General features: G+C 57.1%; 1 protein-coding gene across 4 annotated transcripts; it reads right to left on the bottom strand.

The window, feature by feature from the left end:
* Positions 1–6: 6 nt before the first annotated feature.
* On the bottom strand, positions 7–26,583 carry PRKCD (protein kinase C delta). 4 transcript variants are annotated; one of them, XM_015571073.1, is made up of 18 exons: positions 26,449–26,583; positions 12,530–12,657; positions 11,214–11,413; positions 9,880–9,940; positions 9,553–9,715; positions 9,427–9,458; positions 8,274–8,359; positions 7,884–8,013; positions 7,170–7,270; positions 6,494–6,590; positions 6,200–6,300; positions 5,911–6,084; positions 5,631–5,722; positions 4,989–5,051; positions 3,434–3,572; positions 3,084–3,272; positions 2,407–2,535; positions 7–272 (listed from the first exon to the last, which is right to left on the bottom strand). In XM_015571073.1, the coding sequence occupies exons 2-18, from the start codon at positions 12,642–12,644 to the stop codon at positions 114–116; spliced, it is 2,031 nt and encodes a 676-aa protein (XP_015426559.1). In that variant the 5' UTR covers positions 12,645–12,657; positions 26,449–26,583; the 3' UTR covers positions 7–113. The 4 variants fall into 4 exon arrangements, with proteins under 4 accessions (XP_015426559.1, XP_006754734.1, XP_015426566.1 ...); XM_006754671.2 differs by having other exon boundaries at positions 12,530–12,652; XM_015571080.1 differs by having other exon boundaries at positions 6,200–6,297; positions 12,530–12,652.

Genomic DNA, 26,583 nt, shown 5'->3' with positions numbered 1-26,583 from the left:
GGTGCTGATGCACGGGGGCCAAGCCTGCTCTGCCCGGGCTGGGTGGGCAGGCAGTGCTGATGGACCCAGGCTCCTTGGCTGGGATGGGTGTTGGGGTGGCGTGTTTGGGAACCTCAGTTTTCCAAGAGCCTCTCGAATTTGGGATTGATGAAGGAGAAGCCAGAGAATGCTGTTTGGTCCATGGAGTCGATGAGGTTCTTGTCGCTGTAGGAGAGGCGCGGCTTCTCATTCAGGAAATCCTGGTCGAAGTTGCTGTAGTCTCCAGGGGATTTCTGTAGGCACAAGGTAGGGTGGGTGAGCGGGGCCCAAGGGGCAGCCTTCCAAGGTTCCCACACACCTCGGACCCTGTCGGGCTGGGCAGGCCAGAGCTGTCCTTCGCAGGACCAGAAAAGGGAGTCTTTCCCGCCAGCCTGAGAGAGGCCCGGCCAGAGCGGCCGCTGTGTCCAAGGGCAAGGGAAGCCAGCAGGGAGCCTGCGCCCGGGCCGGGAAAGGGCAGTATGTCCTGAGCAGCGTCTGGCAAACCGCAGCCCAGGGCCAGGCCCCGTCCACCACCTGTCTCTCAGCTCGTGTTGGGCACACAAGCTCAGACTGGCTATTATATTTTTCAATGTCTAGGAAAAAACCAAAAGCAGAATATTTCATGACATGAAAATGAAATGAAATTCACATGTCAATGTGCATAAAGCTTTTTGCTTTTAAAAAATATGTTTTTATTGATTTGAGAGAGAGAGGAAAGGAGAGGGAGAGAGAGAGAAACATCGATGCATCAACATCAATCATTTGCCTATTGCACACCCCCTGCTGGGGATTGAGCCCACAATCTGGGCATGTGTCCTGAATGGGAATCGAATCCGGGACCTCTTAGTACATGAGTCAATGCTTAACAACTGAGCCATACCGGCCGGGCAATAAAGTTTTATTAGTACACGACCACACCCACTCATCGACATATCACCTCTGGCTGCTTTGAAACCATCTGCCCTGCAAAGCCTAGAGCAGCGGTCACCAACCTTTCGGACCTCACGGGCCGCCAGTGGTCCGCGGCCCACCGGTTGGCGACCACTGGCCTAGAGTATTTACTATGGGGCTGTCCACAGGAAAAGCTCGCCAGTTCCGCCTCTGAGGACACAGAGAAATGGTGACAGAGATCTTAAGCTGGTGGCCTCAGGCCAAACCGAGCTGGTGGCAAGTACATCATTTTGACTAGCAGTGGGTTTTAATGGCCTTTGAGCCAATATTTTTAAATTGGGCAATTTGACATAAAAACCCAGATTTCTGGTCTTTTGGGCCCATTTCTGGGCCCATCCTCTCCCTGGCGCTGAGGCCTTCTTGGGCCACTCGCCACAGGCCCACCCTTTCTACTGACGAGCTGCCAATCGACACCCTGCCTGCAATCTGTAGGCCCGTCTCTCTGTCTGTCATAGCGGGTCTGAGACAAGCTGCTGATCCTCCTGCAGCCGGCCTCGCCTGGGAGTGACGTGCCCAGCCCAGGAGGCACCAAGTTTGAGCAGTAAAAGTGCTCTGTGACCTCCAGGCACAATGATGGACACATCACCTCACACAGGTTGTCCAGCAGGACAGAGCGTCCTGACGGAGGAGGGGAGGCAGAGAGAAAAGGAGTGGGGAGGTGGAACTGAGACCAGAGAAGGGCCATTGAGTCCAACTCCCAAGGGGCTCGGGGTGCTCAGAATTCTGGCCCCAGCCTTTCTCCGCTCTCCTGCTGGCTCCTTGGTGGCCTCTGCGGTTTTGGGGCCTTTGTGTGAATCACCCCTTCTCTACCTGAAATGCCTCCCAGATACCCCCAGTCCCACTTCCTCTCAGATGCATGCCTTCTATGCATTCTGGGCTCCTGCTGACAGACCCGCCTGATGACAGCTGATCACGTGTGGCCTTGTAACAGCTCTTAGCTCTTGTCCTGTTGTGTCATATCATGAATGGTCATCTGTGTTCCAGTTTCTTATCTCTGTGGAGCTGGGCCTCCTCCAGCTCTGGGACTGGGTCTCCCACTTTGCTGAGCAGCTCAGCACAGTCTGCACCCTACAGGCACTCAGTGTTTCCAGTATTGATTGGAAAATGGATTGGATGGATGGAGGGACGGAAGAAGGGGAGCCTGAACCCTGATTTCCCTGCACACAGCGGCACTAAAAAATATAGGTAAAGGAATGGCTGGATCCAGAGTTTCCAGTGTTTGTTGAATGACTGAGTGAGGGGAGAGAGGGGGAGGCTATCAGGGTAGAGGCTGTGACTGAATGTGCTAGGGAGGACGGGAAGCAGGTTTGCTGGAAGGAGGGGGAGGAGAAAGCAGGTGAACGACACAGGAGAGAGGAGGGCAAAGGAAGTGCCCACCCGAAGGCAGCAGGCAACACGGAGCACATGGCCCCTACGGAAGGAAGCTGGGTCACGTACCACTTTGGGCTTGAAGGGCGGCTCCACCTGACGCTTCTCCAGCAGGGTCCAGTTGATGGTCTTGAAGAAGGGGTGGGTTTTGATGTTCCCAGTCACTCCCAGCCTCTTGGCTGGGTCTCTTTCAAGCAGCTGCAACCCAGCAAAGGGCCCCGGTTAGCACCCAAGGGCGGTAGGGAACTGGACCCTCAGCACACACCCAAGCAGACCCAGGGCATCCGGCAGGGTGGCTCAGCCCAGCGCTGCTGCCCAGGCCACTGGAGCTGAGGGTGTTGTCTCTGGCTCCCAGGTCCCCCCAAGACCACAGGCTGTGGATGGGGGCTGCCGGGACTTGAGTAAAAGCAGGGGCTGTTTACTGAGTGTTTGCTGTCTGACTGGCACAGACCGGAGCAGCACACATTTATGATTTCTTCCAACAACTCGGGTTCTTGCATAGCTCCATTGTGCAGATAAGGGGACAGACTGAGTGTTTAGCCTCAGGTCTGTCTGTCTCCTGACCTAACTCACTGTCACCATGACAGGCCGATTCAGTGCCGGCTGCTCAGACCGGAGCTCCGGCGAATGCGATGAGAGAGCAACCCCCACACGTCAGGACCGAAGCGTCAGTGAGGATCCCGGCATTCCCACGATCCCGTATTTACCAGTTCCTGCCCCGAGCCAGCCTTGCCCAGGCCTCCCACCTTCTCCAGGATATCCTTGGACTCCTTGGTGATCCAGCGGGGATAATGCGGCGTGTCCACACGGATGGACTCGAAAAGCTCGTCCTCATCGTCACCGTGGAAGGGGGACTGGCCAATGAGCATCTCGTAGAGCAGGACTCCGAAGGACCACCAGTCCACGGAGAAGGAGTACTTCAGGCCCTGCAGGATCTGGGCAGGAGAAGGTGCGGGAGCTGAGGGCTGGGAGCAGGAGCCCGGCCAGGCCTCCTCACCCTCCTGGCTGGTACAGACATCGTCATCTCAGGGAGGCCCTCCTGGCTCCCCCTGGTGAGATGAGGTGCCGGCTGGAGGCTAGGCGGGTGCCGGCTCACCTCGGGGGCGATGTAGTCGGGGGTACCGCAGAAGGTGCTGGCCTTCTTATCCGCGAAGATGTTCTCTTTGCACATCCCGAAGTCGGCGATCTTGATGTGGCCGTTCTGGTCCAGCATCACGTTGTCCAGCTTGAGGTCCCTGAGGGGAAAGGAGAGGGAGGGGTCAGCAGGAGTCAATTCTGCTCCTGACCCAGCTCCCGTTTTCAGTCCCGTAAGAACTCTTCCCACGCGGACCAGGGCAGGAGGAAGAGAAAAGGCAGCAGGAGAAAAAGAGGCACCAAAATAGGTACTTTGGGCGAGCCACCCACTGTGTGTTACAGGCTGGGCACACGCCGACCTGCTTTCCCAGCCCCAAATGAATCTCAGAGAGGCGATGTCACTGGCCCAGGGTCGCCTCACTGGTTGCCGTGGAAGTGGCCTGGGTTCAGCTCTGTGTGACTCCACAAGGGCAGGGACCGTATCTGCTTTACGTAGTTGGTTGTTTGAGTAATTTATGCACATGGTGACAAGTACCAGGAAAAGGTGAACAGCACATACAGTCCACCTTCCACTCACCTCGATGGCCAGGACCACCCTAGAGTGAGTCTAAGTATGGCCAAAGCTCATAATAAACCCTCACTGGTTTGGCTCAGTGGATAGAGCATTGGCCTGAGGACTGAAAGGTCCTGGGTTCGATTCCAGTCAAGGGCACATGGCCGGGTTGTGGGCTTGATCCCCAAAAGGGGGCATATAGGAGGCAGCCAATCAATGATTCTCTCATCATTGATGTTTCTATCTCTCCCTCTCTCTTCCTCTCTGAAATCAATAAAAACATATTTTTTTAAAAAGCTCATTATAATACCCATCTTACCTCACCTTTTAAAACATGAGCCCTAATATGCAATATACACTGTCCCATGGCTGGCTATCCACCTGACAACCTATCCTGACTTCACCCCACATTAGGGCATCGAGCAAGGCCGAGACAGAGAGACACCAGTGTGCAAAAGACACATCGACCGGTTGCCGCCTGCTCGTGCTCCGGCTGGGGCCGGGGATCAAACCTGCAACCAAGGTACGTGCCCTTGACTGGGAATCAACCCGGGACCCTTTTGTCCTCGGGCCGGTGCTCTCACCACTGAGCCACCGGCCTGGCGGCCTCAGCCGTTGATGAGTGCACAGTAATCTGCTGTCGGATGGGATCGTATTCACTGGGTGGGAATTTGTGGAACCAGATCCTATTGGAGGAAGCTGACAGTGCTCCGATGGCTTCAGCACCGACTGCAGGGAGACACTGTGCCACTCGGTACCGCGCTCCCGCCAATGGGCCGGGTATGGGGTGGGCAGTGAGTTCCCAGCCTCTGGAGCCATGCCAGCCTCAGCTGAGGGGCCACCAGGAATCCTAGCTATGGAGTAGGAGGTTTAGGCAAATACCCAGTTAAACACTGACTCCAAGTGGAGATGGGGCCATAGCGGGGCCGACTCCACTCAGAGCGTTACAGAGGGTTCGAGCTTCCCTTCCTGAAAGCTGCCCTCACCCCACACCCCCACTCCCCCGCTCCCTATCACCCCGTACCTATAAATGATCCCTTTGCTGTGTAGAAACTGGAGTCCACAGATTATCTCAGCAGCATAAAACCTGGATATGAGAGAGAGACAAAGTGTTCTGGAATTTCTGCTGACCAGCCCTTGCTTCTCCCCGGTCCCTCATCCCCACCTCCAGGGGCAGGAAATGCTGCAAATAACTCCATGGACAACCTGGGCCTGATCGAGCACATCTTGTATCAGGCAAGTGGAGGCTAGCAGCCAAGGCAGGAAAGAAAATTATGAAGGAAATGCTCCAAATAAGACAATTTTCTGTAAGAGCGTACGCATTTATATTGATGTACCTATGTATGTACATGCATGCGTGCACACGCACACACACACGGTTAGGGGGTGCATGCTAGCCTGGGGGTCACACCAGCTCCTGTGTTGTGCAGGATCACTGAGTGTGAGGCTGCCCTGGCTGAGGTCCACGGAGGGGACAGGAGCCAGCATGTCTGTGCTGTGCACCCAGCCAGAGCTCACCCACCACCCAGGTGTCCCATACAGTGGAACCCGGCTACCCCCAGTCTCTTCACCCAGCTCTAGCCCAGCGTGGCTTCTCCAGGGAGAGGGAACAGTGAACAGAGGGCAGACCGGCAGTGGCTCTTCCCCCGACTGGGCCCGTACTTACATGGCCCGGTACAGCTCAAAGCGGCCTTTGTCCTGGATGTGGTACATCAGGTCCCCCCCGTTGAGGAACTCCATCACGAAGAACAGGTGCTCCTGGGGTGGGGAGGGGGGTGAGCAGAGGCACAGGAAGGGGAGGGCCGCTGCCCTGGGGGACGTGAGAGGGGGAGACACCGCCCTGCCCGGGGAGTAGGAGGCGGGGACATGACCCTGCTGTAAGGGGCTGAGTGGGAGGCTGCGGGGAGCGGTAGCCCCTGCGGCAGTGACAGTGGGAGGCCCCGCACCTTGGTCTGGAAGGTGCAGTAGAGGTGGGTGAGGAAGGGGTTCTCCCAGGCGAGCGCCAGCACCCGCTTCTCCACCATGGTGCACTCCACGTCATCGTCGATCAGAACCACGTCCTTCTTGAGGGCCTTGATGGCAAAGAACTCCTTTTTGCCCTTCAGCTCCGCAAGCAGCACCTGGCGGGCGGGCGAGTGGGACTACTGAGCAGGACAGGCCCGGGCCCAGGGCCAGGGCACCAGAGCCCCACCCGACTAGGTCCCTGGAGCTGCCTCAGGACCACTGTCCCCTCACCTTCCCGAAGCTGCCTTTGCCCAGGACCTTGTGGAAGGTGAAGTGCTCGATTTTGCACTTGGAGGTGCCCTCCCAGATCTTGCCGTAAGTCCCAGAGTCTGCTGGAGAGATGGAGAGGGCACTTCAGACTCAGGTCTCCGGCTGCGGAGTCCCCTCCCCGGGGAACCAGGGGTGGGCTGGGTAGGGGGCCTCAGAGAGGAAAGGGCTCCTTTCCCAGGGTGGTGGGAGGGAGCCGGGCCCCATCCTGGGCCCTAGTGGGAAGTAGGGACCTTCCTGGGGAAACAGGCCCTTTACCTAGGGAAAAATTTCCCATGAGTTCTAGTTTTTTCTCAAAAGTCTGGTAGATCCCAAAAGGCTCTGCAGACTCCGTCTCTGGCTTCCGAGGGGTTTTCTGGAAAAGGGGTGACAGTTGATGGGCCAGACAGTTGGCCATACCAATGCGGGACCCCCAAGCAGTACACACACACACACACACACACACACACTCACACACACTCTGCCCGCGGCACAGAGATGCCCGGTGGTCTGGAAGGCCGTAATTACAAACAAAAATTTTGTAAATTGGATACCACCTTCCCAACCCGTTACTCAATAGATGTTTGTGTTGCCTCCACTTGTGATTGATTCTAGAGTTTTACCTTAAAGTTTTGTGGTAGCCCTTGAGCCCCACCACACCCAACACACGCAAAAAAAACACACACACACCAAGGCTTTGTTTCAAGTGCTTCAACCTTGCATCCCTCCGCCCCCCCCCACCCCCCCGCAGGTTCACGCTCAAGCACAGAACTGCTGGAATAACTGATTTCTAAGGGGGTAAGCCACCTCCCTCTGCTGCCTCATCCTGGAGCTGGACCTTCCAGAAGCGGGGTCTTGGGCATCAAGCCCCCCACTGTGGCTCCCCAGGAGAGGGCGTGAGCCCTGATCCCCAACCCCACAGCCCTCTGTCCCGGGTCCCCACGGCGCTGCCCACCTGGCTGACTTGGTTCAACGCTTCAGCCAAGAGCTTCTGGTTGATGCCACAGAGGTTGGCAACCTTCTTCTGGCACTTATGGTGCACGTTCATGCCACAGTCTGGGGCGAGGGAGAAGCAGGCCCGTCAGGCCCCTGTCCAGGCAGGGCAGCCAGCGGACCCAGCCAAGGGCAGGGAGGCGTGGAGGAGAGGACGAGGTGGGGAGGGGAAGGCTTTGGTGGGGGCTGCTGGGTTTCCTGTCTTTAGAAGAAAATGTATCTAAAGCCACTTCAAATCGTTCATTATTTAAAGAAGAAAAAAATCAAAGATATGGGACCTAATTCTGACCCTTTAAATAATGTGCGGGCCGACCTGGAAAAGTCCCCTTTCCCGCAGGGATCTCCGGTTTCTCCTCTGCGTTGGGGAGCACCCGCTCTCGGCAGCAGTGACCCTGGGTCTGACTCTACGAGCCCCATGTGACACCTGCACACCTGTGTTTGCAGAGCTCACAGAGGTGGGCCTCCTGTCCAGGGGTCACACAGCAGGTAAATGGTAGAGCCAGTCGGGCCAGGGGGGAGGGCTCCCCAAGGCCTCCCCCTGTGAAATCCCCCAGCGAGAGGGCAAAGGCAGCAGCAGTTAAGTGGAGTTTATGGGGTCCAGTGGGTAGGCACAGCTTGGAGTATCCCCCCCACACCCCCCCACACCCCCCGCAGGCCAAGAGCTGGTGGCACGCACCTTCACACTTTAACCCCTGCTTCACCAGCCCCCACAGCAGGCTGCCACAGTGGTCACAGAAGGTGGGGCTCATGTAGTTGTAAACCTTGAACCGGTGCGGCATGTCGATGTTGAACCGTTCTTTCTGGAACTGGGGTAGAGGGACCACAGGTCAAGGGTCACAGGGCAGCTCCAGCCCCTTCCTCAACCCCTAGCTCTCCCCCAACCCCATGCATGGCAAGATGCCAATAGGACTCCACTGGGGACTGGGCAACCCTGAGATCCAAGGAAGGAACAAGAAAAATGGGGGGATGGGCGAGCCCCACAGGGAAGAGAGAGGGAGAACCCAAACCCTTCCCACCAGGCCAAGCCCCCCAGACCCCCGGACCCCCGCCCTGGACCCAGCCTCACTATGGTGTCCCGGCTATTGGTCGCGGTGCCGGTGCACCGGCCGATGATCTTGTCGATGCATTTCTTGTGGATGGCGGCGTTGCATTCTTGAGGAGGCGCAGGCCCAGGCGGGGGATGGGAAGGCACCGGGAAGGGCAGAGTCTGTGAGCAGGCCCAGTCCAGCCCCCTACACAAAGCCACTGTTCTCCCAACCGCCCACACCCTCACCCCACAGAGGCCTCGGCCCAGAGCTCGGTTTTTTTCTCCTCCTGCCAGCCCTCGAAGGAGGGGCTGAGACGGATGGGGCAGGAGGATGGCCGATCTCGTGGGTCTCAGAGTTTAGGAAAGGGTTAAGGGGTCCCGATGGGCAGGGAGGGGGGCAGAAGTGAGGGGCATGGAGGATTGCCCCCATTCCCTCTCCTATGCGCCAGGACAGCAAATAGCTCCTAAGCGCTCTCTCGTGCACATGCATACACGGACAGATGCACCCTAACTCAGACATATACACACAGCATGTGCAATCATGACAAGGCTTCTTACATAGAATGCTTACCATGTGCCAACCACACTTAAAACACAGCTCTACATATTTTAACCCTCTTGATCTCCACAATGGCACTATTATCCCTATTTTATAGATGAGAAAACTGAGGCACAGAGAGGTTAGGTAACTTTGCCTAAGGCCCTACAGCTAGGAAATGGTGCAGCCAGATTCAAACCCAGGCAGTCTGGCTCCAGAGCCTGTTCCTAACGACCAGCCCGCACTGCCTGGTGTATGCACCCTTGTGGAGAAAGGTGTGCTCACTGGTGGGCACCGAGATGCACACACGTCTAACAGAAGCACAGGTGCAGCCAGGGGCGTGCTGGTCAAGGCCTGACAGCCTCTCCGGGGGAAGAGGGCCCGGATGTGCAGCAGGGGCTGACTTCTCTGTGAATTCTCCACTGTGACCTATTCCAGGCTACCAATGTGATGTCACTGAGTGCAAAGAGTTAGGAAGAGCTACGCAGAATGGGCTTCCGAACTGGAGCAAGCCAATTCCTGCACTCACGGAACAGAGCTATCGTTCCCACGTGCACACACTGGAGACACAGGCTCTCCTGTGATCACACCCAGGCACCGCCAGGCACACATGCACACACATGTACATACAAACCAGATTGTGGAGACACTTACGCCTACATTTGTAGCCTTGCTTGTTGAGACCCCTGAAAGGCAAATCCCCAGGCAGGGTGAGAAGGGGGGGCTCTGGGTGTGGCCCTCCCTTCCCCCAGCCCCCTGGTGGGCACAGCCAGCCCTCACCAAACAAATTCTTTGCACACAGAACAGAAGGTAGGCTGCCTGAAGAAGGTGGCGATGAACTCGTGGTTCTTGATGTAGTGGATCTTGGCCTGTTTAATGGCTCCACGGCGGTTCATTGTTGGGAATATGGATTCGTCTTCACCCCGCAGAGACTGCTTGCAATCTGGGGGCCATGGAATGGTGAGGTCAGCCACAGCCACAGGGGACAACCCGCAGTCCCTCCCAGGTGGCCATGGACGGATCGGTGGTGGGGGCTGCTTCTCTACACCTCTGTCCTGGCTCTGGCCTCTGAACCTACACCCCCAGCCCAGGTAGGGCAGGTCTTACCTCCGTCTTCCAGGAAATACTGCACAGACATCAACACCTTGGCCTGGGGTTGCAGGTCCAGCTGCAGGGGTGAGGGTGAGGGTGGGGGAAGGAGTGGGGGATCAATGAGGGCGGGCCCGGGCCCAGCCCGACTCAGAACCCGCCCCCATGGTTGGTCCCCCAAGGCCAAGGGAGTCCTGGCCGCCTAGCAGGGCACCTGTCTGCCTGGTGTGGGCAGGGACAGGCCCCGCCCCTGAGCCCCGCCCCCACCCCCGACTCAGGGGTATTATTACATTTGGGGAAGTGAAAGGATCCACCCCACACCCAGCCTGGCCGCCTGGCCTGGGAACAGAGTGGGAAGGGAAACTCCCCACCCTCAACACCACTGCCCCTTCACAAGGATATGAGAACCCAGACCCGCGTCCCCCTGCACAAGCAGAGGCACCGACACCCGCCCACTTTCACACGTGCTGGCTTTCCGTCTGTCAGGGCTTCTGCATGTCCGTCTCCTCAACAGACTGGCTGGTTCTAAGGGCAGGACCCTCCCCTCCCCAGAACCCAGGCCTGGTGACTGACATTGTCCCTCCGGGTAGTGGACAGAGAGCTCAGCAAGTGCCGCTGCCTGACTGGCCAAGGGTCAGTGCAGCCCTGAGTCAACTCTCTTGGCCCAATGCCTTCAGCCCTTCCTGGAGGCTGATGGTCACAGGTCTTTTTCTAGTGGGGACAGCTTGGCGGCAGGGGACCACATGTGACCCTGGGGGGCGGAGCTTCTCTGCCAATGTTGGCACCGGTGGCCACAAGGGCCACATGTGTGCGCGGAGTCCTGATTTGGCAGGTGAGTGGACCCTCAGCCTTCCCCTTCTCGCTGTTGAAGACCATAACTGCTGTTCCCGAGTGCCTGCCTGGGCCTGGAATATCTGCAAAGATTCCCAACAGCACTGGGAACAACGGGTGCCTCCGAGAAGGGAGCCTGGTGCCGGGGCTAGGGCCAGACTCACTTTTACCTTCAGTGTGGCATGCTTTACTATGGGCACATCCTACCTTCACAGAATCAAAAGGGAAAACGGTCGTTTCAATAACAAGGCTGGCTCGCGTCAGCACCCACCCTGTGCCGGCTCTGCGATCAGCCCTTTACAGCAGCTGCTCGTTTCATCTGAGCCACCGACACTGAGGTAGGGTCTTTTAGCAGCTCCTCCTTTTTACAGAAAAGCCAGGATTTGGTAAATTGCAGTGCTGGGATTCGAACTCAGCGGTTTTAGCTGCAAAGCTGCACCCAGCAGCCATGCTCACTCCCCGTGTGCGCACGCACGCACGCACACCCATGCATACAGGACCGCCGCTCACGCGCCCCTCACCCAGAACTCGGCCTTGCCGTTGTTCTTCTTGCAGCGCTCGGCCAGCACGGACACTCCCACTGTCACCTCGGAAATGGGCTCCTCAGCTGCCCGCATCAGCACGATCTGGATGACGCGGCCCTCGTAGATGTGGGCGTCGAACGTGGACTTCCACTCAGGGTACATGGTGGGCTTCTTCTGCACCAGCGTCTTGCCGCGCTCTGCAGTGGGGCCACGCCAGTCACCTCAGGCAGGGGCCCCGCGGTCCCTCCCGTCCCAGACTTGCCAGACTCTTCAGCCTGATAGAATCCGCCTGGCTCTCTCCCGATGGCCCACAGGGCTGCCCAGTGTCCTTGGGACTGAGTCCCATTGCTCAGCCTGCACGACTGTGCTCTGCTCACCTCACCAGCCTCCTCCTCTCACAACACACGCCAGAACACAGAACTCTGGCAGCTCCTCATGGGCGTCCTGCCAGGTCCCATCGCCAGGCCTTTGCTTCCTGCTGTTCCCTCTTCCTGGGACCCTCGTCCTCCAGTCCTACCTAGCTGTCCCCTTCCCTACGCACTTACTCAGTGAACACGTGCTGAGAGCTGCCACATGCCAGCCACTATACTGGAGACAAGGAACATGGCAGAACGAAAAGCTACACCTGGTACCTGCCCTCCTGGCGCCTCAGTCGCAGGCAGAGACATGGGCCAGCTCATGCCTCTAGTAAATGTTAGATCATAGCTGTCATGGAATTGGAGTGGGTAAGGCCGGTTCCAGACCCGCCCGTGTAGGGGACCTGCCCCGGCCTAAGGGGTGGAAAGGCTCCTGGAAGAAGAGACAGCTCAGCTGAGACCTAAACGATGAGCCAGGGCTCACCAGATGAAGGCAGACGCAAGAAGGAATGGTCTTCTCTCCCAGGACCACGTCCCTGACTCCAGCCTGGGACTGTGCCTACTCTCAGCTTCCCTTTCACAGGACTCATCGTCTGGCTCCCCCACCTGAAGGAAAGCCCCACGAGGGCAGGGCTAGGCCATCCCTGGAGCCCTGTGATGTCCTCGGTGCCCGCACAGGGCCTGGCACATGGACGTGTGGAAACTGTTGGGTGAGGAGGAGCCAGAGCCTCGAGCCCAATGAGGGCTCCATGCAGCCAGTGCCGGAGGCCCACAGGCACGAGGTGGCCTCCGCTGTCCTGCATCCATAGCTGGGCTGGGCAGGGAGATGAGGATGAGGAAGGATCCCTCAGAGGTTCTGGGGGCACAAGGCTGGGCCTCGCCATTGCCTCCCACTAGGCCCAGACTCCCAGCTCCACCGGCTGCTGCACCTCTCCAGGGTCCAGCCTCCAGCCCTACCTGTGCTGAGTGCCTCCTTCATCTTCACAGCACAGAAGGGCTGGCTTGCCTCGTCCGCGGCCGGCAGGGAGCCCAGCTCATAGGTGTTGAAGGCGATGCGCAGGAACGGTGCCATGCTGGGGCCTGTGCTGGGGTTGTGTAGAAAGAATGAGTGAGGCAGGCCAGCAGGGCAGAGCCAGCGGGAACAGCCCTGGTCAGATATCCACTCCCCCCAGAGCTCTCACAGCATTGAGTGTGGTCCACATGGCGCTTAAAACGTTAAAGCTGAGAAGTTTTATGGAAGTCAAGATTTGTGGCATCCCTGGTAAAACTAGAAGTGGGACAGCAGGCAAAAGCTGCTGGCACAGCCCCCTTGGTTGGGACCCCCCACTCCAGGCGGGGACCTCTTACTGCCTCTCCAAAACCATTTGTAAAGTCATTCAATGCCTCCTTTAATACCCAGCTGAACACATCTACTACTATGTGCCTGGTACCCAGCATGTGCTGGCCAAGATGTGAAGGACAGTGCCCCTTCCTCCCACGCCCTGCCACACAGCCCTTCTTGGTTTTCAAAATTTTTTGCTCCTAAATACCCAGGAAGACAAGCAGCGCCAAAATGACCACATCCACTTTTCAAATGGGGAAACAGTCACTGTGAGGCCAAGCCAGAACCTAAAGTTGGAGTTCCACTGATGAAGCGCCCACTTCGTTCAGAGGCCGGGGCAGTGAAAGGCCCCGCACACAGCACTGTGCCTGACCCTTCTGAACAAGAGCCCCTGGGGGTCAGGGGCCTCTTGCCTTCCCGGAAGTTGGCCTGCACTTTCAAACAAATTATCTCCTAAATATAAAACTATTTTAATGTTCAATGTAATGCTGAGTTTGCTTTGTAAACCACACAAGTTGGCCCCACGCTCCTCCATTCCTCAAATCAAGGGTCACTTCAGGAGATGACCCTGAGGGTCTTCCAGGCTGTCATGATGGATGCTCACATGCGCAACCCACGCTTTCACACTCATACACCTACTTGGACACTGGCTCTGGGTTTAGGCACCACATAGGAGGGTGCTCCCTAGCCCTGGCTGAAGGAACACTCACTCATGTATGTGCACATACATATATGTACTCCTACTCCATCCTGAACTCAGGCCGCAGAGTGGCAGACTCAGACACTGACCCCTACCCATGCACATGTATGTGCACACATGAAGCAGCCACCCTGCCCCGGGATGGCTCCCTTGGCTCCTCCATAGGCAGCCAGAGCAGCAGCGGGTCTGCTGGGAGCTCCCAGCCAGATGAGCTCACAGGAAACACTGACCTCAGCCTGCAGCCCAGCCCAATAGCCTGGCCAGTCCTCTGAGGCCAGCAGCCATAGCAGAAGCCATCATGTCCCCTGCCTGGGCCTGGCTCCTACTCAGAGGGAATGAGGGGGGAGGGTGTGAACTCACATCTGAGCCCAGGCCCCAAAGCCTTCATTCATCCTGAGTCCAGCCAGGCCAGCCACCATGACCTCCCAGTAGAAGGGAAGAGAGCCAGCTGTGGGCTGAGCACGCATGAGTGTGCGAGCTAGTGTGTGTGAGGGTGCGTGTGGTGTGGCTGCACAGCTGTGGAGATGTGTGTGCCTGCGAGGACGTGGAGTGGGTGGCAGGTGGTGGGCACTCAGGCAATGTTGATGTAAAGAGTGAGCTGCATGGGTCTGGCTGGGAGTGGGTATAGGAGTCTGGGTGAGGGTCCCAAACCCCCAGGAAGAAAGGACATCATGCCCCTCCTGCCACCTTGCCTGGCCCAGCGTCCAATGGGTGGAGCAGCCAGGTGAGTGCCCCCTGAGAGTCCAGAATAACCAGCAGGGCCCCTCCCTGTACAGCATACACTGCTACATGTCTGCATCCACTTCCCTGGGTCCGAGCCCACCAGACATGGCTCAGCCTCATGCTTCCTCATAAGACAACCTCGAGGACTAGCTGGGGCAATAACCTGGAGACCCAGCTGGGGCAATAACCTGGAGACCCAGCTGGGACAATACAACTGGAGCAATAACCTGGAGACCCAGCTAGGGCAACACTGGACTTTCTGAGTGACTCAGGGAACGAGGGCTGAGTAGGAGGTGGGCAGGGACAAAGGGGCTTGGCTCCTGGGGGAGAGGAGGCCTGGCCAGGCCCTGGGGGGTCAAGCTGCCTGGTGGCAACACCCTAACACCACTGCTGCCCTGGCTGTGGGACTCCATGCAGGGTTCTTGGCCACCTTGAGGCTCAGCCCTCATTCCCAGATGAGGAGGGTCCCTTAGTGCAGGACCATCCTGACAAGAACTTGTGTAGGACAAGAGCCAACATCAACCCCACGGGCCTCAGGTGGGGGTCTTTTTAACGCTACCACTACTTCTTGCCGGCAGCACCCATTTCTCACCCGTGCACCTCCCTTCTCAGTGCACAAAGCACTCACCGCCCCCCTCCCCCCCGCCTCTATTCCACCCACCCACCAGCCTGGGAAGACAGTCCTGAAAAACGAGCCCACTTCTCAGTCAGGGCAGCCAAGTCTCCAGGAACGCGGAGCTGCTCGCCCTGAAGCAGAGAGTGTGCCAAACACCTGCTGGTGGCTCCTCCTCCCACTGCCTCCCCGTGAGGCCCAGCCCAGATGGCCCTCAGACTCCACGACTCCCGGGCCTCCAGGTGGCCCGCCAGGAGCTGTCCATGGAGACCACCCAGTTTCACGGAGGAGAGAATGGGGGTCTCAGAGCCCGGGCTGAGCCTCTAGCTCTCTGCAGCCACACTCAGAGCAGCTGCTGGCTCACAGTTAGCTAGAAGCCACCAGGGGAAAACCACAACCACAGTGGGCCCTGGCCCCAAACCTGTACCACCAGGCCACAGTGCCACATGGAGGGAGACCTCCTGGGCCTCGTTGGCAGTAACCCTATGGTTAGGTCATCACGCCCAAACTTCCTAGGTCTAAAACCAGAGCATGGGTCCTGCCAGGCTCTACCACCTCCTCTACCCCAACTTTACTGCCCGGACCCCAGGAGGGAGAGAGACCCCATGAGCCGGTATCTCCTTCCATCGCTGTGTGACGCTAAGGGGCCCCGGGGCCCTGCACACCAGTCCCCCACTGCACAGTGGAGCCAGGGTCGCCCACCTACCTCACAGGGCGTCTGAACACTGGTGGGAAGGCCAGGAGGTAAAATAACGGCACAAAAGCAAGGTGTGCCAACTATTTATAGCCCCATGCAAATAGGCCCAGGCTCACAGGAAGGCCACTGGCTCAGCCTCATCACCGCTCTGCAGGGCCATGGAGGTGGCAGGGGCTGGACCCCGCACAGGGCTCCGTGGGGACCATCTCCTTGGAGCCAGCGGAGGCCAGCCAGGCCTTTCCCGGCTGCCTATGGGCTCTGAGTCTCTATGCTGCTGCTTCTCTAACCTAAAGTGAAGGCAGCCCAGTGAAGCAGAGGGCACTGGACTTGGAGTCAAAGCGTCTGGGTGCCAATCTCAGAGCCCCCACTTATAAGGACTGTCATTTTCTGAGGCCGTGTAATGGCATTCACATCTTCTATCCCTGTGCAGGTCCCGAGGATGGGTATTTTACTGATGGAAAAACAGGCTCAGTGAGGCTCAGTGATTTGCCTCAGATCACACAGATAGGAAATGGTGGAAGGAGGACTTGAATCCAGGCCTGCCACCTTCTTCCCAGTGTGCCATGTCAGAAAGAGGAGATGAAGGGAGAAAGGGGGCAGAAGTGGAGAAATAAATGGGCCAGGGGCAGCACACACAGCACACTCATGAAGACAGAGAAAACAGAGAGGTGAGGACAGCAGGAGACAGGTACCTGTGCTTGATCAGAGTCTATCTACCCAGCCCCCGGCAGGCTGGTCCTAGGGTGACCTGGAGGACACCCCCTTCTATACAATGAGGGTGGTACAGACCCTGAACTGCTGCCTTCCCTCCTGTCCCAGCTGCTTGGGTCAGCTTCCCGTTTTCAAAACAGGGGAGGCCTGGCAATACTGGATTCCAGTCTCAGGGGGGAAAAGGCTCCTCACCCTGGCATAGACCAGCACCAGAGAGAAGAGGTGGTGCTCGGCCAGGCCAGAGCAGGGCACCTCCTCAGGGCGATGGAAACCTGCTGCAGCCAGTCTGGGGCAGTGGGTAAGGCTGGCATTGAGCTGACCAGAGTCGGGCTGACTGGTTGGAGCGCCCAGGACACAGAGGACAAATACCCATGTTACACATCCACATGCGTGCACATGAGTGTGTTCCAGCAATGGAGGCGTGGAGGGGACATAGCCTGAGGGGTGGCACCACCAGGAACAGGAATGCATTTTCTAACTGTTCTACAATTGTGTGTAAACTGTTTGATAACGACTTTGTTAAAGGGGAAAATAAAACCCGGCAAGCCAAACTATCTCCAAGAGATGGGCCTTTAGAGACTGATGTGAACGTATAGACAGGGAAACCAAGGACAATGAGGGTCCCCCGACCCGCAGAACTGACCTGGCCCCTCCACCCCAGCCCTTCCCTGGCATTTGATTCTGCCTCACAGGCCACAGGGTGATACCCACTGGACAGAGGAGCAGAGGTGGCCTGAGAAGAAAGGCCTTGGCTAGGCTTTTGGAGTGTGTGAACTTGGAGGGAGGGTCCCTTAGAAAGTGTGCCAGGCAAGTGAGAGGTGGCCGGCAGAGCTCCAGTAAACCAGGGTGAGGAGACATCAGCTGAGGCCCCCTGGGGGTCTGAGCTCTGCTCCCTTAAACAGACCCCTGAGGAGCAGAGATGCCCCCTCTAAAGCAACCCTCTCCTGCCCAGCCTTGGGGCGGCACCTGCTGCCTACCCACAGAAAGCACCACCAAGACTGGGTGGCGGTGGTGTCAGACTAGGCCAGTGATGGGGAACCTTTTGAGCTTGGCGTGTCAGCATTTTGAAAAACCCTAACTTAACTCTGGTGCCATGTCACATATAAAAAATTTTTAATATTTGCAACCATAGTAAAACAAAGACTTATGTTTTTGATATTTATTTTATATATTTAAATGTCATTTAACGAAGAAAAATCAACCAAAAAAATGAGTTCGCGCGTCACCTCTGACACGCATGTCATAGGTTCGCCATCACTGGACCAGGCCCTCCTAGAGACGCAGACCCTGCTTGGACCTGCGCAGTCCAGTCCACAAAGGCCTTGAAGGTTGAATGAAGGAGGGGGCGGGGGGAAGTCACACGAGGCCCAGGCGGTGGAAGGAAAGAGGAGTGAGCGGCAGTGTGATCAGCAGCAGGGAGCGGGGCTGGCCCTGGCAGAGTTGCAACAGGGCAGGGGCCGGGTGTGGCGGAAGCTGCCAAGCTGGGCAGGCGGGTAGCAGCCTGGCTGGGAGGACGGCCTCCCCAGGCGGCCTTCCCCTACGGAAGCAAGTGAGGAGGCCACAAGGGTTTCACAACCCAGGAAGTGGGCCCAGCGAGAAGAGCAGGGGGTGGGGAGGAAGGGTAAGCAAGACCTTCCAAGGCCCCCACCAGGGCCTGTACGCCAGCCTCTATGTGCCCAGTCCTGTCCTGGGAGGAGGACCAGCTATGAACCCACAGCAGGGGGTGCTCCCCACACCTGTTCCTCCCCAAGACAGGGGCCTCATCCCCAAGGCTCCTTCTCATCCGCTCCCTCGCCCCATCTACACCAGCCACTGCCTAGTCCAGTGATCGGCAAACTCGTTAGTCAACAGAGCCAAACATCAACAGTACAAGGATTGAAATTTGTTTTGAGAGCCAAATTTTTTAAACTTAAACTATATAGGTAGGTACATTGTTATTAACTTACTTAGGGTACTCCTAAGGCTTAGGAAGAGCCACACTCAAGGGGCCAAAGAGCCACATGTGGCTCCCGAACCGCAGTTTGCCAACCACAGCCTTAGGGCAGTGGTTCTAGAACAGGGATGGGCAAACTTTTTGACTCGAGGGCCACAATGGGTTCTTAAACTGGACCGGAGGGCCGGAACAAAAGCATGGATGGAGTGTTTGTGTGAACTAATATAAATTCAAAGTAAACATCATTACATAAAAGGATACGGTCTTTTTTATTTTTAGTTTTATTCATTTCAAACGGGCCGGATCCAGCCCGCGCGCCAATTCATAACAGTAGCAACATTACAGTTATGAAGTAGCAACGAAAATAATTTTATGGTTGGGTCACAACATGAGGAACTGTATTTAAAGGCAGCCAAGGTTGAGAACCACTGCCTTAGGGCATCTCTCTGAGCATTAGCCTGCCTTGTAGTTAAGGTCAATGGAAAACTACAATAACTCAATCAAAACAGAACTGCTAATGGCCTACCAGTGGTCAGCAAACTCATTAGTCAACAGAGCCAAAGTATCAACAGCACATGGTATTTTGTGGAAGAGCCATACTCAAGGGGCCAAAGAGCCGCATGTGGCTCGCGAGCCGCAGTTTGCCGACCGCTGGCCTAGACTCTCCTCCCTTTCCCCAGAGACCCCTCCTCCCTGCCACCACTCCTGCCCCTTTCTATTCATTCTCCCCACAGCTTGGGAGCTCCTGGCTCCCGCTGACCTTGGAGAAAGCCACTGCCTCAGCCTGTGCCCCACTTTCAAGCCTCCTGATTTTGCATATGCAGTGCCCTCAGAATGTCCTCCTGCATTCCCATGTATCCTTCCAGACAGTTCTAAAAGAAGCCCTGGATCCTTCCCCACTTCCCAAGAAGCCAGGTGCCCCCTGGCACCATGCCCAGCGCCTACTCCCCCCCACACCCACCCACGCATCCCAGCAGGGACCCTGTGCAGGTGTCTGGGATCCCGCTCCTGCAGAGGACTTGGGTCTGTTGTCTGGGCAGTGTCTCTGCCTCTAGCTCACCCTTCTCAGCCCATAGAAAACACCTAACTGTCCCAGGGACATTCAAAAAGTCCACTGTGGGCCCAGTCCACTGGAATTAGAGGGGAATCCGTGGAGAGGCGTGGGCAGCGTGACTGAAACTTGCAGTGGCAAAAGGGGTGACTATACCTTAAGAGCCAATGAAAGACCTGGGCCCTCTTTCCCAGAAAACACATGCATGTGAAATCTGCACATGATGGGGGGCAGCCCACCCCAGCCCCAGGCCGCCCCAGCTCTCCGCACCAGAGTGACAAGACATGCCAGACCCATAGACCTCACAGCTTGGTGGGGACAGTCACATGAACATGTACTTAGAGGAGGCTATGACCACTGCTCAGGCAGTGAGCAGGATGAAGGGAGGGAGAGGGGCTAGGGCAGCATGGGAGCTGCAGGTCCTGTTGGCTGGGGGGTCAAGGAGAGCTTCAGTCTGAGGATGAGCAGAGGTGCCATGGGGCTGCCCAGCCAGAGGGTCTGGAAGAGTCTGTGAAGCAGGACTTGGAACCCTGGCTGGCATGGGCTCACACCTGCTCTTGCCAGCATGTGTGTTTGTGTGTGGGGGGGGACCTCCTCAGGGGCATCGCCCACACCAGGCACAGGTTTTGAGTTCCCCAGCTAGCCGTAGGATTGGGGACGCCCTTGGCTCAGCCACAGGGAGAAACCCCTGAGGACCTCTGAGAGAGGAAGAAAGGCCCCTTCATGGCAGGACTGAGGACAAGGGGGCCTGTGTGAGGAGCCAGGGTGGGGGCAGGTCAGGTCCTCTCCCAGAATAACCACACACATGGCACACGTGGCACACCCACCAACCCAAACACAGTTACACACGAGAAGCCTGCCTGCAGTTGGACACGCACACAGACAGCTGCAGCCACAGGCATATACACACGCCTATGACAACTCAAGTGACACACACGCTGAGAAACACACCCAACTCACTGGCTCTCAGGTGTCGGCAGACATCCAGGCCCAGGCAGACCACACAGGGCATTACCACACTCCTGCATTTATCGCACAGAGACCCACATGCTCAAAGATAAGCACAAGCCTTGAAGGACCCACACTTGTCTGACTAGGATCTGGCCTCAGGAAAGTCCAAATGTAGCTTTTCTTAAGGCAGCTCCTGGGGCACAGTGGCTGGGAGATGAGGGAGAAGGGAGGGCAGCTGGGTGTCGGGCAGGCTGGGCTTCCCCACTGAGGGAGGCGGAAGAAGTCCCTGCTGGCCCAGAACAAAGTCCAAAGTGGGCCAGGGAAGGAGTGGGAGGGTCAGGGAAGGAGTAAGGAGGTCAGGCGCATTGCCTTCTTGCCCCCTGTCTGAGGGGAAGTCAGCAGAGGCTGGAGGATGAGGATGCGGATGAGGATGAGGCAGTCACAGGCCTGGCACACAGAAGGGGAGGGCTTGAACCTGTGCAGGTGGGATGGCTATGCCAGGCACCCACACATGACCTTCACTGGGCAGAAACTGACCAAGAGAGGTGGAGCAATTTACCCAAAGCCACAAAGCCAACAGGGCCGCTCCGGGGGAGGCAGAGAGGGACCCTCTGGTTCTCTAGCCCCAGCACTGTCCATCTGGCCTCCAGTGGGGCAAAGGGCACGTGCACATGGCTGGGGAGGGAATGGCTCCTCCACCAGCCCCCACAGGGACAGGCCCCGAGTCTACCCCTCAGCCCTTCTCTCTGCACCCACAGAGGTGCCATGATTTTCCTGATTGTTGACAATCATCTTTGTGTTTGGGAGAAGGGGAGATGGCCCCCTAAGGCTTTTGTTGTCAATCCCCACAAGGGGAGTGGCCCCAGATGATGTCCCCGCACTTTAGGGATCAGAAGAAAGCTGGAGAAAGGCAGGACTGTGGTGTGCCGTCCCCTGGCAGGTGGGGGCCTGGGTGTGGGCTGGGCAGGTCTAGCTCAGACCTGGTCTGCCCTGGGTGCCCCAAGAGCTTGGCCATGGCGCTCTGGCGTCATCTGTAAAAGGGAATGATCCGGCCTAGGAGGCTGTGCTGAGTGCAGCTCCCAGCCCCATTCCCAGGAGCCTCCAAACTTCTTTGGATCCGGGGGTAAAGGGGCTCTCTCAAGCCACCCAGCCCTGCAGTGGCCTGCTTTGTCTGCTGCTCTGGGAAGAGACGGGGCTGGGCAAAGGAAGCCCGAGTCCACTGGCAGGCCCCAGGCCAGCTGCTGTCCTGCTCAGGGCCTCAGTTTCCCTATCTTGACAATAAATACTTCTAAGCTTCTTCCAGCCCTGATACTACAAGATCCTGCAATCCTCCTCTCTCCCCGCCACCCACCAGCCCCCAACACCCACAGCCCACCGCAAGCAGACATCTGAGCCAGCCTTGGGCCTTGTCGACTGGCTGCTCCACTGCACCTGTTTACCCAACACAGCCACAGACATGATCCAAAGCTTCCGGGGCTGTTGTGAAAACAGCAGCTCAGCCACCACAAGCCTGCCCTCCCGGGCACCTTGGCAGGGACCTTCAAAGGACAGTCATCTGGACCTGGACCCAGAGCCTCCACCAAAGGCCCGCTGAACCCTCTCCTCCCCAGCCTGGGCTGTGCATGCTACCTCCTGGCTTTCAGCCCAGACCTTCCTGAACCACCTGCCTCCCTGACCTCACCACGCTCTAGAGCAGCGGTTCTCAACCTGTGGGTTGCAACCCCTTTGGGGGTCGAATGACCCTTTCACAGGGGTCGCCTAAGACCATCGGAAAACACATATATAATTACATATTGTTTTGGGGATTAATCACTATGCTTTAATTATGTTCAATTTGTAACAATGAAAATACATCCTGCATATCAGATATTTACATTACGATTCATAACAGTAGCAACATTACAGTTATGAAGTAGCCACGAAAATAACTTTATGGTTGGGGGTCACCACAACATGAGGAACTGTATTAAAGGGTCGCGGCATTAGGAAGGTTGAGAACCACTGGTCTAGAGGTACTCAAATACATCCCAAACACACCTACTCGTGTTCCCCACCCAAGTGCCCCCCCTCTCCCAGCAGCACCAGTGCTTGCCCAGGAGTTCAGGCCAGACACCTGGGGGTCATTTTCCTCCTCCCCCTTCCTCCCTACACAGCCACACCATCATTTCTGCTCTGCAGTCTATCCTGAAGTCCATTCTTCTCTCCGCCTGATGCCCCCATCTTTGCACTCCCACCGCCCCAGGCCCTGCACCTGCCTGTTCACTGCTCTCCATCCTCTGGTCTGGCCCCCACAGCCTTCTGCCTCAGTAATTAGGTGGGTCTTTTAAGATCTCATCACCCCCGGCCTAAACCCCCGTGTTCCCCATTTCCCCATCTGATAAACCCAGACTCCGCTCCCTGTCCTGCCCCACCCAACCTCCTTCATTACCTCCCTGGCCTCCTCAGCCACTGCCTTCCTTTACTCCTCTGCCCTGGTCACAATGACCCATTTCACAGATGAGGCAACTGAGGCTCACAGCAGTCCAGTCCCTGGCTCAAAAGTACACAGCCAGTGCATATCCAGCAAGAATGTGAACCCAGGTCTGTCTGATGCCTGCAGAATTCTTGCTCCTAAACCTTCAGGATGCCCTCACACTCTTAGCCCGGGGAAATGCCAATCTCCAGCCCTCTAGCCTCCCAGCACCTGCCAACTACCCCACCATCATTACCACTCCCACACCTGAGGTCCCAAGCCTCTTGGCACCAGATAGCAAAGGCCAAAGCTCAGCTCAACCTTCTCTGAGAGACAGGCAGGGTCCTGCCATCCACTGGCATTTGTCAAGGATGTGTGTGTGGCGGTTATTTCTAGCTCTCCCCACTCCTCTAGCCGCCATCAGTCCCAGATGTCCGCCTCCATCCCCAGTCCAGACTGACTCCAGGGGTCTGAAGTGTAGGCAGGCTGGCAGGAGGGCTCACCATCCACCCCCTCATTGCCAGCCTCAGCTTCTCCAAGCCCAATGTCCTGGGCGGAGGGGGAAGGGGGATGAGGTAAGCGGAGGGGGGGAGGGGGGCGAGGGGGAGGCCTGAGGGGGCAGCAGGCAGCTTCCGACTGCCTTTCCCCTCTATTTGTCATGAGATCTATTTTTCTCTCTTTGAAAGAGAGTGAGGGGGAGAAGAGCAGGAGGGGGCTGGGCCCCTGAGTGGGCACAGCTGCTTCACCCTGGAGTTCCTCTTCTCGGAGGACACAGAACCTACCGAACCCACGGAACCCTCCCACTCCAGCATGGCCTCTGAAGGCAGAATCCAGGGGCATAAGGGAGCCAGGGGCCCGGCTTCTCAGCCACCTGGCCCTGTGACACTGGGCCAGTGCCCAGGCCATCTGAAATAATCACCCCAGCAAGCACCACTCGCTGTGTCGTGAACAGTTACATGAACCGGTGCTAAGTGCTTTACATAACTACTAACAATGTGCCAGGCACAGTGCTAGCTACTTTGCATGCATTATCTGCTGTTTCTGGCACAACTCCACAAAGGCAAAGGCTATCATTCTCTCATTTGTCAGAGGGGGAAACCGAGGCACTGGGCATCAAAGCCACTTGCCCAGGTTCATTCATACAACGGCTTGGAGCTACTTCATCCCAGAGATGCAGCCCAGCCATGGCCACGCACACGCAGGGGGCTGTGGCCGCAAACCTAATGCTCTGAGCCTTGCCTTGAAGCCAGGATTGTGGAGGGTGTCATGGCAGAGGGCTCCCCGAGCCTCCATCAAGGCCTGGCCAGCCTTGGCACTGGAAAGCCTGGTCAGTCGGCCTAATCCACTGGCCAAATGCTGTTTCCCTCACAGGCAAGGCCGCAGAGCAAGCCTCCGATGGAAGGCTGGTCAGTCCTGCTCTGAAACCACATCCTGGGCAGCCCAGAGGAAGTGAGCCTCCGGAAACCCCTCGGATAGACAGGCCTCTCCCCTGGGCCCCAGTCCTTGGAAAGTGCACAGACCGCCCAAGAGGAGTACCCTTTCTGCATTCCCGTCCTCCACTTCCACCAGGCATGCACGCTGTGGGACCCTGAAGAACAGTGGGACACCCCCCTCCCCAGCCTGTGAGCACCGTGGCCCAATGACCACAGGCAGCCCACTTCCTCCTCTGTGGCAGCAGCCACAAACGGTGCCAGCACAGCTGACATGGCCCTTCCCCCACACCCTTGCTCCAACTCCATTGCCAAGCCCTAATCAGCCTGGAGGACTGGGCCAGCTGGGCAGGATAGCGCATGAATGCCTGGACAGAGCCCACCTTCCATTGTGTTCCCGCTCTTGGAGCACCTGTGGTCACAGCCACCCTCAAACCTCACTCTCAGTGCCAGATACAAGCTGGGCTGTGACTCTGACCAAGGATTCCCCCTTCCTGACCCAGAATGGGCACAGTGTGGTGTGTGGGCAGGCATCTGAGTGCATGGTGACTGGGTGAGCATCTGTGTGCATGTCGGAGCATGCCTGTGGGTGAGTGCATGTGAACACCTGTGTACACATGCGCACGTGCATGTGCAGGCACTTGTGGGCATGGGTGCCAAGTGCAGACTCAATTTTTATGAGTATATGTCTATGCCAACTAGGTCAGTAATATTTTATTTTATTTCTTTATTATTTTTTAAAAATATTTTTTCATTGATTTCAGAGAGGAAGGGAGAGGGAGATAGAAACATCAATGATGAGAGAGAATCGTTGATTGGCTGCCTCCTACATGCCCCCCACTGGGAGTTGAGCCTGCAACGCAGGCACATGTCCTTGACCGGATTCAAACTCGGGACCCTTCAGTCTACAGGCTGACGCTCTATCCACTGAGCCAAACCAGCTAGGGCTAGGTCGGGAATATTTTAGAGTTGAAAGTGGGCTGGCTCTGCCCTGGCTGGTGTGTTTCAGTTGGTTGAGCTTCGTCCTGTGCACAAAAGGGTTGGTAGTGTGATTCTGGTCAGGGCACATGCCTGGGTTTCGGGCTTGATCCCAGTGAGGTACCTGCAGGAGGCAGCCGATTGATATTTTGCTCTCCCATTGATGTTTCTCTCTCACCCTCTCCCTTTCTCTCTTTTTAAAAATCAATTTAAAAAGAAATTTTTTTTTTTAAAGAAAGTGGGCTGGCTCCAAGGCTAATTAACTTAACTTCTTAGGGAATGAGGCTCAGTGCTGGGAAGGAAGGGGCCCCTGAACTCAGGTAGCATAGGCCCAGCAGCCAAGAGCACATCACCTCCTCCCCACCAGGTTTGCAGGTAGGTCGAATAAACAGAAGACCTAGTGGAGACCCTAGGTTCAGCCCCCCACTCCCACCCCTGCACCCATCCCCCAGTAAGGCCCACTTGTCTATTGACCCCCAAGACTTGTAGGTGCTTGACATCCAGAGGGGAGGGAATGGGGAAATGATCAGAAAGGACTCCTGGAGAAAAGACCACCTTTGCCACCCCTCCCCACTGTCACTCCCTGGGTTCTGTGCCCTCAGTATCTCCCACCATGCCCCAGAATCCCACTCACTGGGCTCTGACACCCAGTGGGTAAGTTCACAGGGCTGCCTTCCTTACCATGGGAGCTGAAGGAGGCAATGCCCGTTGTAAAGGGCCACAGAGACGGCGGCCTTCCCCATTACCCCTCAGCAGCTCTGCCCAGCTCGTCCTGAATCTGAAGGCTGGGGAGGGAGATGTAGAATCCCTCCTCTGGCCCCAGAGAGGCTGGGGAAACGCAGGAATGGGTGTAGAAGAGAGCTCATTGTACCAGGAGCTGGGAGACTTCGTTCCATTCCCAGGTTAGTGTCATACCCACTCACTGGAGGACCCAGGGCAAACCTCAGTTTCCCTGTGTGATTATGACGACAGCCTGAAGCAGAGATAAGCAACCATGGAAAAGCTGACACACCCACCTGCAACCCTTGGCTCTCACACACCTTCTCTCTAACTGACCAGCAAAGTGTCACTACTCCTCACCCCAGAGTACTGCTGGGCCCCAGGCTGCTGCGCTCCAAGGTCAAAACCTTTGCTGGGCCAGAAGCCAGTTCCAGGCAGGCAGCACTCATTCGCAGGGCAAACGGCTGCCCCCTCTGGGCACCCAGGCCCCACACCCAGACCAAGGACTCTGTGTGCTGCCCCACCGAGTTCCAGGGTGGAAGGGGAGGAAGTCCACCCTGTCCACTGTCCATCTGTCTAAGAGGATCTAGTCTTACCTGGGGCTCCCGGCTCCCCCTTGCCCTTAGTCCTGGCTCCTGCCACCACCGCCACCACACAACCACCACCAGGAGAAGTAGGCCTGCTGCCCTCACCTGGGCCAGTTCCCAGTAGACCTGCAGGAACAAGAGAAA

This window comes from Myotis davidii, unplaced genomic scaffold, assembly GCF_000327345.1.
Source record: "Myotis davidii unplaced genomic scaffold, ASM32734v1 scaffold111, whole genome shotgun sequence".
Lineage (NCBI taxonomy): Eukaryota > Metazoa > Chordata > Mammalia > Chiroptera > Vespertilionidae > Myotis > Myotis davidii.
Note: the sequence above shows the minus strand (reverse complement) of the source record. Positions and strands in the feature narration are given on the sequence as shown.